General features: G+C 47.0%; 1 protein-coding gene across 40 annotated transcripts in view; it reads right to left on the bottom strand.

The window, feature by feature from the left end:
- CACNA1C (calcium voltage-gated channel subunit alpha1 C) overlaps positions 1 to 16,697 on the bottom strand; it is a 735,043-nt gene that overhangs the window by 79,750 nt on the left and 638,596 nt on the right. For all 40 annotated transcript variants that reach the window (XM_045071752.1, XM_045071757.1, XM_045071772.1 and 37 more), the window contains 6 exons: positions 16,554 to 16,661; positions 15,648 to 15,700; positions 15,179 to 15,325; positions 13,591 to 13,792; positions 11,876 to 12,034; positions 11,154 to 11,264 (listed from right to left, as the gene is read on the bottom strand). In XM_045071752.1, coding sequence (XP_044927687.1) covers positions 11,154 to 11,264; positions 11,876 to 12,034; positions 13,591 to 13,792; positions 15,179 to 15,325; positions 15,648 to 15,700; positions 16,554 to 16,661 — 780 coding nt within the window. The remainder of the gene's footprint in view (positions 1 to 11,153; positions 11,265 to 11,875; positions 12,035 to 13,590; positions 13,793 to 15,178; positions 15,326 to 15,647; positions 15,701 to 16,553; positions 16,662 to 16,697) is intronic.

The following is a 16,697-nucleotide window of genomic DNA, read 5'->3' as shown; positions in this document are numbered from 1 at the left end:
ATGGATGCGTCCCGTGGAAACACCACGGACGCTCTCCGTGGGAGACGGGAAGGCGGAGAGCAGACAGCCCTGGGAGTGGGTGAACCGGGAGGAGCCGTCCCACCACTCTGCTCCAGGGCTAAACTCAGACCTGTGACAGCTCTGTGCCCTCTGCCTTGAATCTTCTCTCCTCCGGCCCAGCTGGGAAAGCACTCTAAACCCAGATCTGACCGGTCCCCTCCATGTCCTTCCTGACCTAACCCGGGCTGAGCCCTCCTTAGTGAAGGGGCACTTATGGCCCCCCTGCAGTTGTGAGAGGCTGTACCTGCATCCACTTTAGTGAACAAAATGGGAATGCACTGAGCTCCTGTGTTCGCTTCCAGAGATGTGCCTGGAGTTGTGCAGGTGAGTTTCCATAGCACCTCCCCTCCCCCGCCGGCCAGGTCTTCCTTCTCTGCCTAACAGGAACAATCACTGTGCAGCCCTTGAGGGCTTTGGGAGGACAACAGTGCCTGCTGGTTGCTGGGGACTGTTGGAGCGCTCCATGGAAGACTGCCTCTCCTGGCCTTGCTGGTGGCCTTCCTGCAAGACCCCCTCCTCTATAGCGGTGACCCCAAGCCCCCACGGGTCTGGGGATCCCTCTTCCCCTCCCAGGCTTGGTTTCCTTCTCAGAGGTAGGGTTGGAGAAAGGAACCACAGCGTACTTTCCTCTGGGCTTCTTTACACAGTGTGAATAATTTTCCACATTAAATAATTAAATGTAATAGCTAATACCACCCTTCCCACACAAAGGCTTTCTGCAAGTCATATAATTATTTTTTTATCATTCATAGTGACTTCCAAGCTCTCAAGCGTCAGGCAGGAAAGAAACCTGTCACAATGTTGCAGCAATATGCAAATCCCTGGGTATGAGAGCCACGGTGGGGAGGCCCCTCCCTGACAAAGCCCATTTGTGCCAGTCTGCGTGCACTGTTCGGCATCAGGTACCCCGTGGACATTCCACAAATAAATAATAATCAGGGTAATGCCAACTCACCAATCAGACTGCTAAGCAGCTGGCAGGAGCTACACCCCACACAGCAGGTGCCTCTTGACTCTGCTGCCGCTGGCAGCCAGGAGGTGGGGCTGGGGGGTGTGGTGTTACATGTCACCGCCTTCTTCCTTCTCCTTCCCTTTCTATTCCTTTGAATGAAACGTACATATGTGGTGATTTTCTGGGTTGAGGGGTTCCCCTGCTGATGGGAGACACTGGTTTCTTAATAATTTGGATAAACAGATTTCAAATGTTTCAAGAAATAAATAAGAGGTTGAATGAAGTCCTACTTTAGCCCAAGAATTGGTTCTCACTCTGGGGCATGCACTGCCCTCTGGGGGGTGTTCAGGAACCTTCGGGGGCACCGCTAAGATTCAGGGTGGGCAAAACTGGCATTTAGTAATGCATGGGTGGGCCAAGGATGCTAAATTTCATGGTAGGCATGGGACAGTTCTGCCCAATGCACTGTGGCGTGTGGCGTGTCCTGTATGACTTTTGGGGGACATGCAGGGTGCCACAAGCAAATAAGGCCTGGCGGTTATAACTTAAGTTTTTATTCCAAGGTCTCATAATCTTGCTCTTTCATTGTTTCATTAACCTCTATTTTTTATGTGTGATTAATTCTTCTACTAACTACAGACTTTCCCATTACATTAAAATTCAGAGATTTTATATACATAGAAATATACACACATACCCTGTGTAAAAAAAATATATATATATATAAGCATTATATTACATTTATATATAATATTTTAAAATATGACATTGTGTGTATAGATGTGAATCTTATATGCATAAAGCTTTAAGTTTCCTCTGATTTTCTTAAAGGAAAATTAAGGTGATATTACAGAGTATTTGTTCCACAAAGGGAACTTTGGTTCTATAAGGATCAAAGCCCACTAGCCTAAAAGGATGTCTAAGTTTCTATAGAACTCTTAAAAGGAACTATTGCTTGCTCTTGGGGTTTTTTAAAGCTGAATTTTCCAGGTTGGTGTGGAAATAGAAAGTCATTCAATCTAAGAGCCATTCATACTTCTAGTTTAATTTGAACCTTGACCTTTAACAGGCCCCTGAACAGGACCTGCCCATGGGGTTTCCTCACTCCCAGCACCCACAGGCCAGGTCTCCTGTGGGTGGCCCTGCCCCAGGCACCGCAGGACCTCGCACATCCATGGCTGCACCCTGCCCACTCTCCCCTCCATGCCAGCCCTGTCGTCCTGGGTCTATGTGGGGCCTCTCTAGATTTCCAAAGCCATGTTTTGTGGGCTGCTAGTGCTGGGAGATGGTAATTGGCTCTTCAGTGAGACAAGACAAGGCTTCAGTCCTCTAAAAAAGCTGCAAGGGTCGAATCTCCCAGCCTTTATTCAGGGCCATCTCAGAGGGCATCAGGCATGACTAGCTCTGGGTCCTGCACAAAAGAAACCTGTCTAATTACACTGAAGGCAGGAGCTCCCTAGTTTAGGTGGCTGTGTCCTGCCGATCGCCACTCCAGATGGCAGCCATCAGCAGCCACTCCCTTCGCTTTCCATTTCTGCTTCCCTCTCCAGCAAGTTCTTGGGGCTGACCTGGGGAGGGTGAGGAATGAAGGGGGTTTCCTCATAGGATGTTAAAGCTGGTAGAGAGGCTGGAGTCATTTCTCTGGGGAAGGAAACAGTGTTCCTCCGTTTCCCCAGGGGATGCTGTCTGTGGTTTGCTCTTATTCAGGTGACATTTCCAGAGTACCTGAGAGGCACCAGTGCTGCTGTGTTAGCATCTGGAGGGATATGAAGGTGGGTAAGAGGGAGTCTTGCTAAAAGACTATCCTGACCATCCCTGACTCCTTTTCCACACCGTCTTCACCATTGGATGATGTTGCGAACCTGCCCACCTCCACGTGTCCTCTGTGGCTGTCACCTCATGTCCAGGAGCAGACTCCTAACTGCTTCCGCTCTTGGCCTGTACCAGTATGTCTTCTTCTTGAGGCCATTGGTGTGCTGGTTCAAAAACATGAATCTGATGCTATAATTTCCCGCCTGAGGCCCTGCTTTGTGTGGTGTAGATTCTGAGGGCTGTCGGCGTAAAGCCACACCCCTTCCAGGTTCCCAAGGGCCTGTGTCTTCTGAACCCTCCTCTTGCTCACTGCTCTCAGTTTCCAAAATAAGCTAAACTTGCCCCTGCCTCAGGTCCTTTGCTCTCCCTTGGGCCTGAAAGGCTCTTCCAGCTCCATTCAACCTCTGGGCCTCAGTTTACTAGGTAACTTCCTGACTACCTTATCTGAAACAGGTGTCTCTCTCACCCAGTCATGCTGTCCCTGTGGTGGCCCATCTCCCCCAGCACAGCACTTGCCCTGTTCCGTAACCCCTTTGTCTCTACATTACCCTGTGAGCCCTGCGATATGGTACCATGTCTCGACATCATCACCGAGGTGCTCAACAAACATTTATAGGAAAAAAAGATGGAAAAAGCAGTACTACTGTAGAAATTACATCTGGGCACCTTTCAGTACAATGTAAAGAAGGATTCCCAGCATAGCTGCCTGAAGAAATCTCTTACGGCAAAAAGGAGGAAGGCTTAGAGATTTCCTCATTGAGGGAAGATCAATGATCTTAATGGTGTTTTCTGATATGACTATTCGGACTCTCTTTTCCTTGTTTTCCAGTTTCATAATTTCCATCATGCATGCTGGCATGCATGCATTAAATTTTCACCGAATGCCTCTCAGGGGACACAGACATGCCTGTGAAACTGTTCCTGCCTTCCAGGAATTTGGTGATCTAATTTTTGTCTCCACGTCTTGCAAGTCTTCCCATTTCAAATGCATCTGTCTGTGCGTGTGTAAGCGTGTATGCACACACATTAATATGCAGGCTCTCAGCTGTAGTCACCTATCAGATGACTGTCTCCTCTCCTGAAAGCACCTGGCACTTCGGGCTTGGAAGGGAAATCCAGAAGGTCCAGACCAATGCAGGGAAACAAGGAGCCAAGGACAGAATGGGTGAGTGAGGGGGAAAGGGAGTTAAAGGGCCTCAGAGGAGGCGGAAGGACACGGGAACGGAGAGACTGTGTCAGTTTATAGAGACTTGTTCCTTGAGAAAGGCTTGCTTTCATTTTGTCTCTGATTTGCTTCTAAGGAAGAACGTGAACACTTGCTGAGGACCCGCTAGGTACACAACAACACCTCAGCTTGTTCATATTTGTTGTGTCAATGAGGGGATAGTGGAGAGAGCTTGGAATCACCTACACCTGCATTAAGATCCTCCCAAACAACAACCAAAACCTAGCTCTGCCATCTTGGACACATGACTTAGCTTTTCTCTCACCTTCCGTTTCCTAAACACCATCATGCTTCCCTCACAGACTGATTGAGGTAGTGAATGGAGAAAATCTAGTGTAGGGGCACCTGGGTGGCTCAGTCGGTTAGGTGTCTATCTTCGGATTCAGGTCATGATCCTGGGGTCCTGGGATCGAGTCCTGCATCAAGTTCTTTGCTCAGTGGGGAGACTTAGGATGTCTTCAGGCAGTATGTGGAAAGCTATTTGCCAAAGGGAAACAAGAAGCTGGATTTTTTTTTTTTTTTTTTTTTTTTTGGTCAGACAGAGAGCAAGAGAGAGAGAGAACATGCACAAGCAGTGGAGAGGGGCAGAGGGAGCAGCAGGCAGAGGGAGAAATAGACTCCTCACTGATCAAGGGGCCCGATGCAGGACTTTATCCCAGGACTTGGGATCATGATCTGAGCCAAAGGCAGATGTGCTTAACTGACTAAGCCACCCAGGCATCCCTAGCTGCTGGATCTTTAAGGAAAGAAACTTCTAGGCATGGATACTGCCAGAGTAGATTGAGAAATTGGACTTCAGAGTCTGTTTGCAAGTGTCCTCACTGAATACTTCCCAGCCATCCACTTCCCCATTCCAGCTTTCCCTCTGCCTGTCCATATGTGAACCTAGAACCCTAACCTAGCCTGCGTCTATCCCCTCTGCAACAAGCCCAGTGAAAAGAAATTAGCTCCATCTTGGTCATGCCCTTAGGATATCTCCCAAACACTCCTCATTTTGGCAGGGCCTGTGGTCACCCGTGTCAGGGTCCACAACCCTTCCCAGGAGAAGACTCACTAGTAAGAACAACAGAATATGCAGAGACAAGATTGTTCTGGGGACCACTGGAGGCCATGGGATCCCTTGCACCATACAGTCACCATTGGCAGTAAGAGGAAGGCCACCTTTGTGCGTGGGAAGTCCAAGGTTAGCAGTACCCTCTCTCAGGCTTGTATATTTGCAAGATGCAGAGCGTGCTGACTCTGGCTCAGGCCCTGCACAGTGCTGGTCAGGAAGAGGGCCACTGGAGAACCTCCTGCCGGAGAACCTCCTGCCCCTTCCTTCTCACAGCCTAGTGGCCGCTTGCGCGGGTGGGACCATAGTAAGGCCGTGCCCAGGCCTGGGCAATGGGGAGATGCCTGACAAGCATTTGACCTCCGTGGTCCTGAACAGCTCTGGTTATCAGAGCATCTCATTAACCAGTCTTACTTCTATTTATGACTCATCCCTTGCTCCAAGCCAAGCAAAGTGTGCATAGGGCCATTGAGGGACTCCTCGGGACAACAGACTGAGGAAAGCAGGAGCTCCATTCTTTGTCAATGTCAGCCATTGCCTCCAGCCTCACCCTTTTTCTGCTTCTCTACCCTCCAAGAAGCAGTCAAGGCTTCCCTGCCCTCATGTCCTCTTTCCAGAAAGGAATCAGAGGTTACAAAAATGCCCCCAGAGCAGAGACACTATGATGACCGCTGAATTACTGTCCCACTGTCAGCTCACACTATGAAATGTTGGCCAAGTTCTCCATGTCGGGGGCAGGGCACAGGAGTCACAACAGCCCCACACAGATACAAGGAGTGTAGCAGTAGAAACCAGCGGCAGGGTGAGGAGGCCAGGCAGGGCCCAGCTAGGGAGGGCAGCAAGTCTCTATCCAGCAACTGGGATGTGAAAGAACCAGGGAGGGGTTTAGGGCTGTCAGATTTCAGTTTCACTGGGGCACTAAAACACCATCAGGAAACTTAGGCTGGAGCCCAGTGGACTGGGAAAAAGAGTAGCTGGGTGCCCCAGGGATCACCAGGGACACACCTTATATTCGACTCCCAGCAGCAGACTAATACCAGATAGCACCTGCCAGAGCACTTTCTCCGCCTTCCGTAGGGCCTTCCTGAGCTCAGAACCCAGGTGGGACAGGATCCATAAGGAAAGAGCCTAGCACCTGCAGCTGACAAGGACTGAGGAAGTCCAGGGGCTGGCCAAATCAGGAGAAAATCCATAGTGTGGGATCCCAGAGCAAGAGACTGTCTTACCCTGTCAAGAGGACTTCCACCATGATGAGTCAATTTCTGGCAGAAAATTAACAGCTGGAGAGAGAATAGGGAGGGTGAGGTAAACCATCTGGCTTCATGAAGCCAGAGCAGCTGGGCTGGAGAAACCAAGACAGACAGAGGACAGCAGAAGCTGGGAATATTATGGGAAAATTATGGGAAAGAACCAGTGTCTAGGGCTGTGTTGCCCAATAGCGCAGCTGCGGCCACATTCGGCTATATAATTTTAAATTAATTAAATATATTTGAAAAACCAATCCTTGGCTGTACTACCACATTTCGAGTGACTGTATTGTAGACAGTGTGTATGGAACATTGCAGGAAGTTCTGTTAGACAGAGCTGGTCCAGAGGCTTCATTTCATCCCTTAGGTTTGAAATGCCCTTGGTCCCTAATTTGTCCTGCAAGATGAAAGTAAGTCCCAAGGCTTCAGCTGCTTTTATTCCAGAAGCCTGGGGTGCCAGAAAGGTCAATGAGTGATTTTACTTTGGTTCTGTTCATCTTTCTGGACTATTCTCAGGCTGGGAAAAGCTGAAAGGGGAGGCCAAGGGTTTGATCACAGGGAGCTGCCAGGGCCAAATTCCCTCCAGGGTCATCCCCTCAGGGAGATACGGAGTGGACAGCAGCCACGGGGCAAGAGATACCTCTCTGCAACAGCAGACCTGCTTCTTCATCCCTCCATGACCCATGCGAAAGTTTCTAGGGAGCAGAGGAGTCAGGACCCTTTCACTGGGAGGGCCTCCTACCTTCCTGGCAAATGGACTTGAGGAGGACAAGCCTGGAGCCCCTCCTCTCCCTCCTCCTCTCCTCATTGTTCTTGCTGAGTCATTGTCAGCAGCAAATCCCAGGCAACAAAGTGACATTATCAGCCCTTCTGTTACTAAGACCTGTAGTTAGCAGTGGAGTGTCTGTGCCTGGCCCTGCTTCTGAAACCAGGTTCTTGCCCTTCTCTCCATGGTGATGTCACAGCTGCCCAAGTGGGCTGAAGCCGTGGGACCACCCAGGGTCAGCCTGTCAAGCCAGACAGGGTGTCGTGGTGGCTTCCCTTTCCCCTGCCATTTTCACCTTGGGTAAAGTTCAATCTGGAGCTTTCACTGGGATTATACAGAATCTATGGATTGGTTTGGAAAGAAATGACATGTTTGTATATTGAGTTTCCAATTCATGAACAGAATATATTTCTCAACTTACTTAGTTTTCTTTAGTTCCTTTCTATGAAATTTTATAGTTTTCTCTGTAGAGACGACATTTTTTGTTAGATTTATTCCTAGGCATTACATATTTTTTCAGTGCTTGTCATAAAGTATATCTTAAATTTTTTTCATCTTTGCTGATGCATTCCAATTCCCTATAGGAAAACAACCCAGGTATCTAGTTACCTCCAGACAATTCTCACCAGGACTTTCCCATGCTGACCAACACAATCATGTAGGACCCAGATACCATTCAGTGTCTCCTACTCTAGGGGAGGGATCTCCTCTGGCTTGCTATAGGTGTTAAAATCAATAGTACTAATACCTACTGCATTCTCTTCAGACATCCCCATAGATCCCTGATGTTTTAGTGGGGGACTGAATTGCACTAAACTGGTTTTTATTTTTTTTTTTTTTTTTTTTTTTTTTTAGGATTTTATGTATTTATTTGACAGAGAGAGATCACAAGTAGGCAGAGAGAGAGGAGGAAGCAGGCTCCCTGCTGAGCAGAGAGCCTGATGCAGGGCTCGATCTCAGGACCCTGAGATCATGACCTGAGCCGAAGGCAGAGGCTTTAATCCACTGAGCCACCCAGGTGCCCCCTAAACTGGTTTATTCTTACCCATAATTTTTGGTGTGTTTGGAATAGAGCATCAACTTAAGGAGTAGGGCAGTTGGATTTAAGGCAGGGATTTACTTGAGTAAATTCATTTTCCAAGGTGTGGTGAGGAGAACAGAAATGAAGAACTTGGCAACATTAATCACTATGAACACAATGAAAGAATGAAACAAGGTACAAAGTGACCAGCTAACTGACCGACCAACCAACCAATCACAGAGACTGAAAGGATAGAGAAGAAAAGTCCAGCACTAAGAACTTCCTGCCTTCTGCATCTTTGCTGCCTAACTGTCCTTTAACAACTAATGCTGACAAGTGCAGGCTGATTCATTGCATGTATACAGAATCATGCCAGTGAATAAAAGGTGCTGAACAGAATCTCAGTTAATGGTGAGATATGAAAGCTGTTCTATATTTCAGAAGTCACTAGTGCTTGGGCCACACCCAGCCAGATAGTTCTACCAGGACTTCAAGTCATTTCTGGTTTGATTTTCTGCCTGAAATGTTGGAAGATGTTTTTCCTGGAGTCCATTCCCTAAATGAAGAACATAGCTTAATGTGAAACCTGGGCACCCCGTTCTCCTCAAGTCCCAACCGGTCAACCCTCTTTGGCTATACAGGTCCAGTGACCCTAACTCCTCTGTTGCCAGGAAGTCTTTTAAGAGATATTCACAGAAATTATCCATTTTCCTTTCTTTTTACACCACAGATTGACCCTGGCATGTGTGAAATGAAAACAGCCCCAGGATGGTTCTCTTACTTTTTTGGGAAAAGTCTTTCTTATTTTACTCCATCCTATCATAACAGAAAACTAGGGATTGAGGAAGCTGGGAGTCACTTTATGGTTTAGACCACCACAGCTAGCTAATTCCTAGGAAATGGCTTACTCCTTGATCTGCAGGACTTAGGTAAGGGGGTTTTTCAGGCTGAGGCCCCTATAAGGATCAATTTTATTTGCTTCTTAGGCCAGGTCTGCCTAATATGTCTTCTGTAGTCATGAGGAATAATTCACAAAGTCCACTGCAGGACTCTGCAGACATCAGACATCATCAGAGACACATCTGAGTCAACTGTGGAATGACTCAAGGCTTTGAAATATTTAAACCATATGTCTCATGAAACTAGGTGAAAGTAATGCCAGTTTCCCTACTAGAAGCTGTCATCTGCGACTGAACCTCAACTTGGCAATGATCTTACATTCCCAGCCTCACCGCTCGTGTTGCTGTGGGCTGTGAACCTGTCAGTACTGCTGGGCCACGGGGCCTAGAACAGGACCAGAGGTAAGCAAAGATCCCATGGGCCCTATGGAAGGTGACTAGGGGATTTAGTGGTCTTCTTCAGGTCAGGACAAAATTTATGCCCCTGAATGGGACTGGGTTTGGAAGGGAAAGTGTAAAAAGTATATTTAGTGCCCTGGAGGAGGTAGAAAACACCATTATTATCACCAAATGACTTTTACTAGGAGTCTTATTCTCTGAAAATTAGCCAAGATCCCCAGGCATTCTTTAAGAGAAGGAATCGGCATTGTAAGGATATTGTCTGTTTTATCTTGAAGTCCCTCACAGGTTGTTTCCCTCTTTCTGAAAAGCACCCAGCAGTACACTTGACATGGAAGATGCTTGCTAACAGCTTGGCATGGTGGAAATTATATTGACTATAAAGTCAGATTCTATTCCCAGTTCTGCCACTTAATAATGGTGTAATTAATATTACACTTAATTGCTCTGAGATTCACTTCCCTCTTCCCTAACATGAGGAAGCTAAAACCTGTGTTATGAGGGTGTTTTGAGGATTATGTGCAATGAGGTATGTGTATCACATGGTAAGTTATTCAGAAATGTTAGTTGAATTTTAATTCAAAGAAAAGGATAGACATCTTGTTAAATGAATATGGGTCCAACAGCCAAGGAGCACTCCCCCTGTCCCAATTAACCCCAGGACAAGTAATAATTTGAATGAAAATGGAGTATATGGACAAAGACACTTCCTTTTTGTCTCCTGTTGATCTGTGTTGAATCTGTGTGTAGTAAAGGAGGGGGAGAGGAGGCTCAAAAAGCTAGAGAGGTTTCCTCAAGTCTGTAGCCATATAATTCTCTTAGAACCAACTCTTTACTTCTCATCACTCCCCAAAAGGAGCTGCAGCTATATTCTCCCTCAAGAGCAGCTGCCTGTGTTGTGAATCCTAGGCCATGGATGCCAATGATTCTGACCTGTTTTCAGAGGTGGAAGATGCAGGGTGATGCTCAAGTCAGTCCACTCCTCCATTATCCAGGAGAATGGGGGTAGGGCAGGTTAGAGAGGGCACAGAGAATCCAAAGCACAGGCAATCCAACCTTCCCTACCCTGCCTCATTCAGCCAATGGTTCTAATCTTTCTGCCAGCCTTTTTTTTTTTCCCTTTCTTTTAGAAGTTACTCACAAGTAGCAAGCCACAGACATTTGCCCTTCCTGTACCGGAAAGGGCAAGAGAACAATAAATTAACTTCTGAACAGGAGGACCGCATAGGCTGGAAAACTGAGCCCTGAGCAAATGAAGACCTGACTGAGCTTTTCACAGTGAGGATGGTCTGTGGCCAATGAAGAGAGAGGACAGTACAGCAGCAGCCTGAGTGAATCTGGGGAGGGGGGCTTGTTGTGAAGAGGTTTGGTTTGCCAATCTGTGGGCAAAATTTCTTTTAGATTATATGCTGGGGGATGAGGGTGGAGACAGGATGGAAAAGAGGAGAAGGACCAACATCTGTCTCATTGGAAGAAGAGAACCATCACAGGGAGGAATCTGTTTCCCGTATTTCCCAGCCACAGACTAGAGTGGAGACTATCTCAAGTGGTTGTTCTGGTGCAACTTCTGGTAGGTTTAGGAATTGTGTACCATTTATCTTTCAAGAAGGTGGGGTCTTTCACTGATTATTTCTGCCTCTCACTCTCCTTCTTTCAGTACTGGCACTCCCCCTTGTCCATCCCTCCAGCCTGTAGACCAGACACCTTTTTCAGAGGCCTACCTTGGGTTTGAAGGCAATGAGCTTCAGAATCATCTCCACGGTGAAGAGGCCAGTGAAGAGCATGTTGAGGATGTTCATGGCAATTTTGAAGAGGCAGCTCTGGCCATAGTGCTGAGGGGAGGGGAAGGACTGTGAAAATGAGGAAGGGACACCCCTACTCCTTACCACCCTCCTCTCAAAAGAGATCTTCCTTGAACCAAGCCCTGGAAGGCCATTCACATCTCTGTGGGCATCCAGGTGGACTCAGGAAATCCTGCAAATACCCTTCTCTGCTAGCTCTGAAAACACGGGTTGGCAGAGTTCTGTGTTTCTGCTTTGACTGGTTATGACAACTTATGGATACTTCTGGTTCCTAAGAGAGCTCAAGCACAAGTTGATGTCCCTGAAAACAGGTGGACACAGAATCAATCTCTATACCCATGCCTCTTCAGGCTCTCCCTCTCTTCTCCATTTCCTTCACTGTTAACATTTTATTAACCCAGGCCTCTCTGGATTAATTAAGACCTTCTCTTATAAAGTCTCAGAGAAGAGCTCATTTTTGAGAAGGGACACTTGTCCTTCTCCATCTGAGAAAAGAGGGCAGTTCTGCTCTTTCTGCCTCTCTTGGCCAACATGAAGGTGACACACTGGAGACAGCCATGCAGCTCTTTTATACTTCATCTCCTCCCCTAGCAACCTCCCTCCTACAGCTGTCATGGATCCAGGGTCCCCCTAGGACTGACCTGCATGGCCAAGCAGATGGTGTTGAGAAGGATGAGGACGAACATCAGGTATTCAAAGTAGGTGGAGTTGACCACGTACCACACTTTGTACTGGTGCTGGTTCTTGGGGATGTACCTCCGCAGGGGCCGGGCCTTGAGGGCATATTCCACGCATTGTCGCTGGGAGCAAGGCAGCAGGAGTGGTGGGGTGGGAATTGAGAGAGGGGGTTAGTAACCTGGATGATGTGTAGGGAGATGGCAGAGGAGGTAGGGTGTGGATGAAACTATACACCTTGGGCATCAGAGAAAAAATCTACTTATCTAGCTCATTTACAGCTTTAAGATGTTATTTGAACTGTTTTTCTTAGATCATTCCCTTAATCAAGGAAAGCATTGCCTCTAGTCAGTTTCCTTACCAAGATTTTATCAAGGAGCTTGTGTCTCTTTTTTCCAACTTGGTAATGACTGGTATACTGCTGACACTTAGTTGGCCTTTGATAAATACTTACTGAATGACAGAGAGGTGGTCTTCCCATTGATTATTTCCTATGCCTCGGACTCTCCTTGGAGCATCTCTCAACTTCTCCTTCCTGTACTAAGTTGGTCTTCCTTATTTACCCATATCCACAAGATCAGAAGATATAGTTCAAGGATAGGGAATCAGAGCTTGGGCTAGCTAAATTCCTGGGACTCTAACACAGATCTGGTTCATTTTCTCTGTACCAGGCCCGGATTCCTGTATCAGAAACTTGGGAGTCACCCCAGCCTCTTCACTTACTCTCAGCCTCTGCACCCAATCTCTAGGCCTGAGCAATTTAATGTCCTTTATCCTGTCCACCTCCACTATCACTAACCTGATAGTACATCAAGGTCTAACCATCTCTCATCTACACTTTCCAATTGGCCTCCTGCTTTCCCATTTTATTTCTAATCCAAAGGCCATTCAGCAGCCAGAATGGTGAGTCTAAACCCAAGAGGTTGACATAAAAACCCATGAGGGGTCCAGCTGGCATAACTGGAGGAGAGCTGAGTGTCTTGTGCCATGTACCTTCCCATATAAGACCTTAAGTCACTCATGGACAGGGATACAGATCCACCTGACTTTCCCTATCAGGGAGCTGAGTTGGAGAAGTGGCCTCTGTGATCACATGCTACAGCTTCATTCCTCACTGACGGAGTTGCCAGCTCTTCCTCATAGGCCAACAAAATACCTTACAGTACTGGCATTCCCATATTGTTCCTACTTAAGCCTCTTTCTTGCCCCCACCTCATGCACAGGCCTCTGTGTTTTATTTAAGAAACAATTTCCTCGTGGTTTTCTACTGTCCCTCTCTTCCCCACCCCTGAAATCATCATGCCCTCATTGCTCTAGTTTCTTTCTTCATGATCAAAGTGCCAACCTACGTGGGCACTTTCTGACTTGACAATTCCTGAGACATGAGGTTTTGTTCCCACAGAATCTATCAGAGAGTCTCCTTAAGTAGATGTCTAACCAATATTTGTTGGCTGAATGCACTCGCCAGATCCAGGATTTGCATTTCTTTTGTCCAGGTCCTTCCAGAGGACGGCTTCCTTATTGAGGAGCAGATGCATAATCTTAGTGTCTGCATGGATCTCTCTCCTGACTCCAGCCTCTCTTCTGGGTGGGCCACAAGCTGCCAACTGCTGTCGTTCCTCAAGTAGCCCTGCCCCCCCCGCTGCCCTGACACCTGTTCCTCTCCTTCCTAGGAAGCTACCTGGTTCTTGTCCAGCTCACAGTTCTTGTATTCCTGCTCCCCCTGCTCCTGGAAGGTGACGATGACGAAACCCACGAAGATGTTCATCATGAAGAAGGCAATGATGATGATGTAGATGATGAAAAAGATGGAGATCTCCACACGGTAGTTGTAGATGGGGCCCTTGTCTTCTGTGTGGGAGTCGATGGAGCGGTACAGCAGCCTGCAGAAGGAGACAGGCCCCAAAGGGAAGCGGAGAAGCAATGTTACATCTGTGGAATGATGGCACCACTGCTCCTATGGACCCTTGGATCAAGGGTGCTGGAAACAGCTCTAGGATGGGAGTCAGAAGATCTGGATTCAAGTCCCAGCTCTGTCACTTACTGGTGTGAGACCATGGGCAAATAACTTAATCCCTTTGAGCCTCAGATTCTTTATCTGTACAATGAAGACAATAAGCCTGACTTTCCTACCTGGTAGGGTGGTTGGTATAATGTATATGAGGGGGTTTTGAAACCGTCAAGAATTATTTCAATGTAAAATGAGTCATGGACATTGATTTCAAATACTAAAAATATAAGTAAATATTGAAACAGCTTTGCAAACTAGCATAGACTCAGAGGATGTTACAGTGAACATAAAATAAATCTATTTGAGAGCAAACATCCATTTGATATAAAAAATACTAGGTAAAAAATGACCCAGGCTTATTCAGATCATCAACAATGGTTTGAATTCATACTTAGATCGTTTACATGTGTCTGCCATTCATCTGGGCCTGGACTACGTGCCCATTATGCCTGTTCTTCTTCATGGACAGGGATTATCCCCTCTCTTTCCCTTGTTACTCTGCCCAGTACTCAGCTATTCTTTAGCTATTATCTATATTTTTTACCACATAAGAATGGTGACTCTCAACTCAGATCCATGTGTTATTACTGACTTAGGAATATTTAGAATTTTTTAACTTTTCAACAGTAATTTTCCTGGAATACACAGGTGGGGGTAGGGAGAAGCAGGGGTCCATACAAGATATATGAAACAGCCTGGTAAATGTGATGCATTGTAAAAGACCAACCAGGCTGATCTAGGCATTATGTCTATGAGGAATTTGTCCTCAGACTTCTGTCCCTTTCGTACTTCTCACGGTAATTATAGGCAAGACTTTTTCTAAGGACACTGGGGTAGAGTCTAAAAAAGAGATACCTCTGCCATCTCTGTCCACATTGAGTGCATGTTGGGAGTAGTAGTCTTGAATCCTGTGGTAATCCAGGGACTCATACCTGGAGAAACTCAGCCCACTCCTAGATATCATGAGAGTCATGACAAAGACCCCTATCATTGTGGCTCACTCTGACGTGGGGACCGGGTACTAAACGAAACTTCTTTTTGTTTGGAATTTCTGAAATGCTGACATCTTCTAGAAAAGGAAGAGTCTATGTTTCAGCAGTGACCATGGTATGCAGATTGTTCTAGAAAAAAACCCTCATTGCTTGGGAAGGATGCAGGTAAGTATGACCTCTGTGAAGGAGTGTGGTAGATTAATAAAACTTGGGGAATGTCTTGGTCTCTAATATCAAGTTGGGCAGGCCTCAATTTGTATACTCACTCTGGCCATCCCTCAAAGGTAGAGACAGTAAAGAGGGCCATCATGGCTGCCAGAACGTTGTCAAAGTCAAACTTGCTGTTCTCCCAGCTGCGGGGTTGGATGATAGGGTGATCGACCTCCCCATCTTTGTATGTGATGTAGTTACCCCTGAGAAAGAAGGAAGAGTTAATTCTCGGGCCTCTTCTCCCTTCACACCTGACCCACTGATGAGTCCTGACTTGCTGGGTGCGATAAGACTGGCCAGGCTTAAATCCCACAATGCTGGCCATTGGGAAGAAATTGAGAGGGTAGAACTTTTAAGAATAGATAATCTTACATGTCATGTTAATGTGATTAAGTTGCCCATGGGTTAAAGTCCAACTGTCAGTGCCATCTCAGAAAGAATGGGCTGTCCCTCCTCTCAGGCCAAGTCACCAACCTCCCCGAGTTAATGAGCTTTGATGCTGGTTGCCCTCCCACTTGTACTCACTTGCATTCTGCCTCAGTCTGTTTGGAACTATCTGAGCAGGTGTAGAGCTTTCCCTGGAAGGCAGAAGAACAAAGTGATTGGAGATGTTCATTAATCAACGAATCAAAAATGATTAGCAATCATCTCTATAGCCCAGCACTGTGCTAGGGACTTGGGATGAAAAGTGCAAGGAGGTAAGAATCAAATTGGGAAGATATGACTCGCATATACAAAGCAGGCAGCAAATAAAGATGCTCAGTGCTGCAAAGAAATTTTAAAAAGAGAGGAAACTCTGCTCCATGAATGTTGGACTTTCAGCTGGCCTGAGGAAGATAGAAGTGGAGCAGGGTTTGGAGGGACAAATTAGATGGAAGCAAATCAGGGGAATTTATATGGTTGCTGGGAGAGGGCAGGAAGAATGTTTCAGATGGTAGAACAGCAAAAATAAAAGGATTAAGGCAGAAAGAGCAGAGACCATGGGCACCGGCCTCACCATAGCCAAGGGGTCTTGTCCAGATGCAGTAAAAGGAACCTGGGTGGATGCAGGGTTCTGAAAGCTAGATGGAGAAGAGTGAATTTGATGCTGTTGATAATGGGCAGACCACTGCGGGCTTTAAGCAGATGACTGACATGAGGTTTCAGAGGATAAGAGTCCCTCTCCATTTCTTGCTAGAAGGAAGGTCAGGGACTGCAATGGCAGGCTGCGCTGTGAAGGTGAGGGGTCCTTGGCCTGATGGAGAGCACCTCCTTCCAGTCTTTTCCTTTTCCCCTGGGGGGATGCTGAGAGAAGGGGGTTTGGAGGATCCATTCATCCCAAGTCTGACCCAGGCTGCTGGCCTCTTTTGTTTGTATCTGCCAGCTCTATTTCTCAGGAATACTGACAGGAGGGGAAGGAAGCAGGAGCACAGATCAGAGCCAAGATGTTACCTTGAAAAGCTGCACACCGATGCAGGCGAACATGAACTGAAGCAGCGTGGTGACAATCACAATGTTCCCGATGGTCCGGATAGCAACGAACACGCACTGAACCACGTGCTGCGGGGACAAGAAGGCAGGGTTCGGGAAGTGCTG

This window comes from Mustela putorius, unplaced genomic scaffold (genome assembly GCF_011764305.1).
Source record: "Mustela putorius furo isolate JIRA1106 unplaced genomic scaffold, ASM1176430v1.1 tig00003988_pilon_pilon_pilon, whole genome shotgun sequence".
Taxonomy (NCBI): Eukaryota; Metazoa; Chordata; class Mammalia; order Carnivora; family Mustelidae; genus Mustela; species Mustela putorius.
Note: the sequence above shows the minus strand (reverse complement) of the source record. Positions and strands in the feature narration are given on the sequence as shown.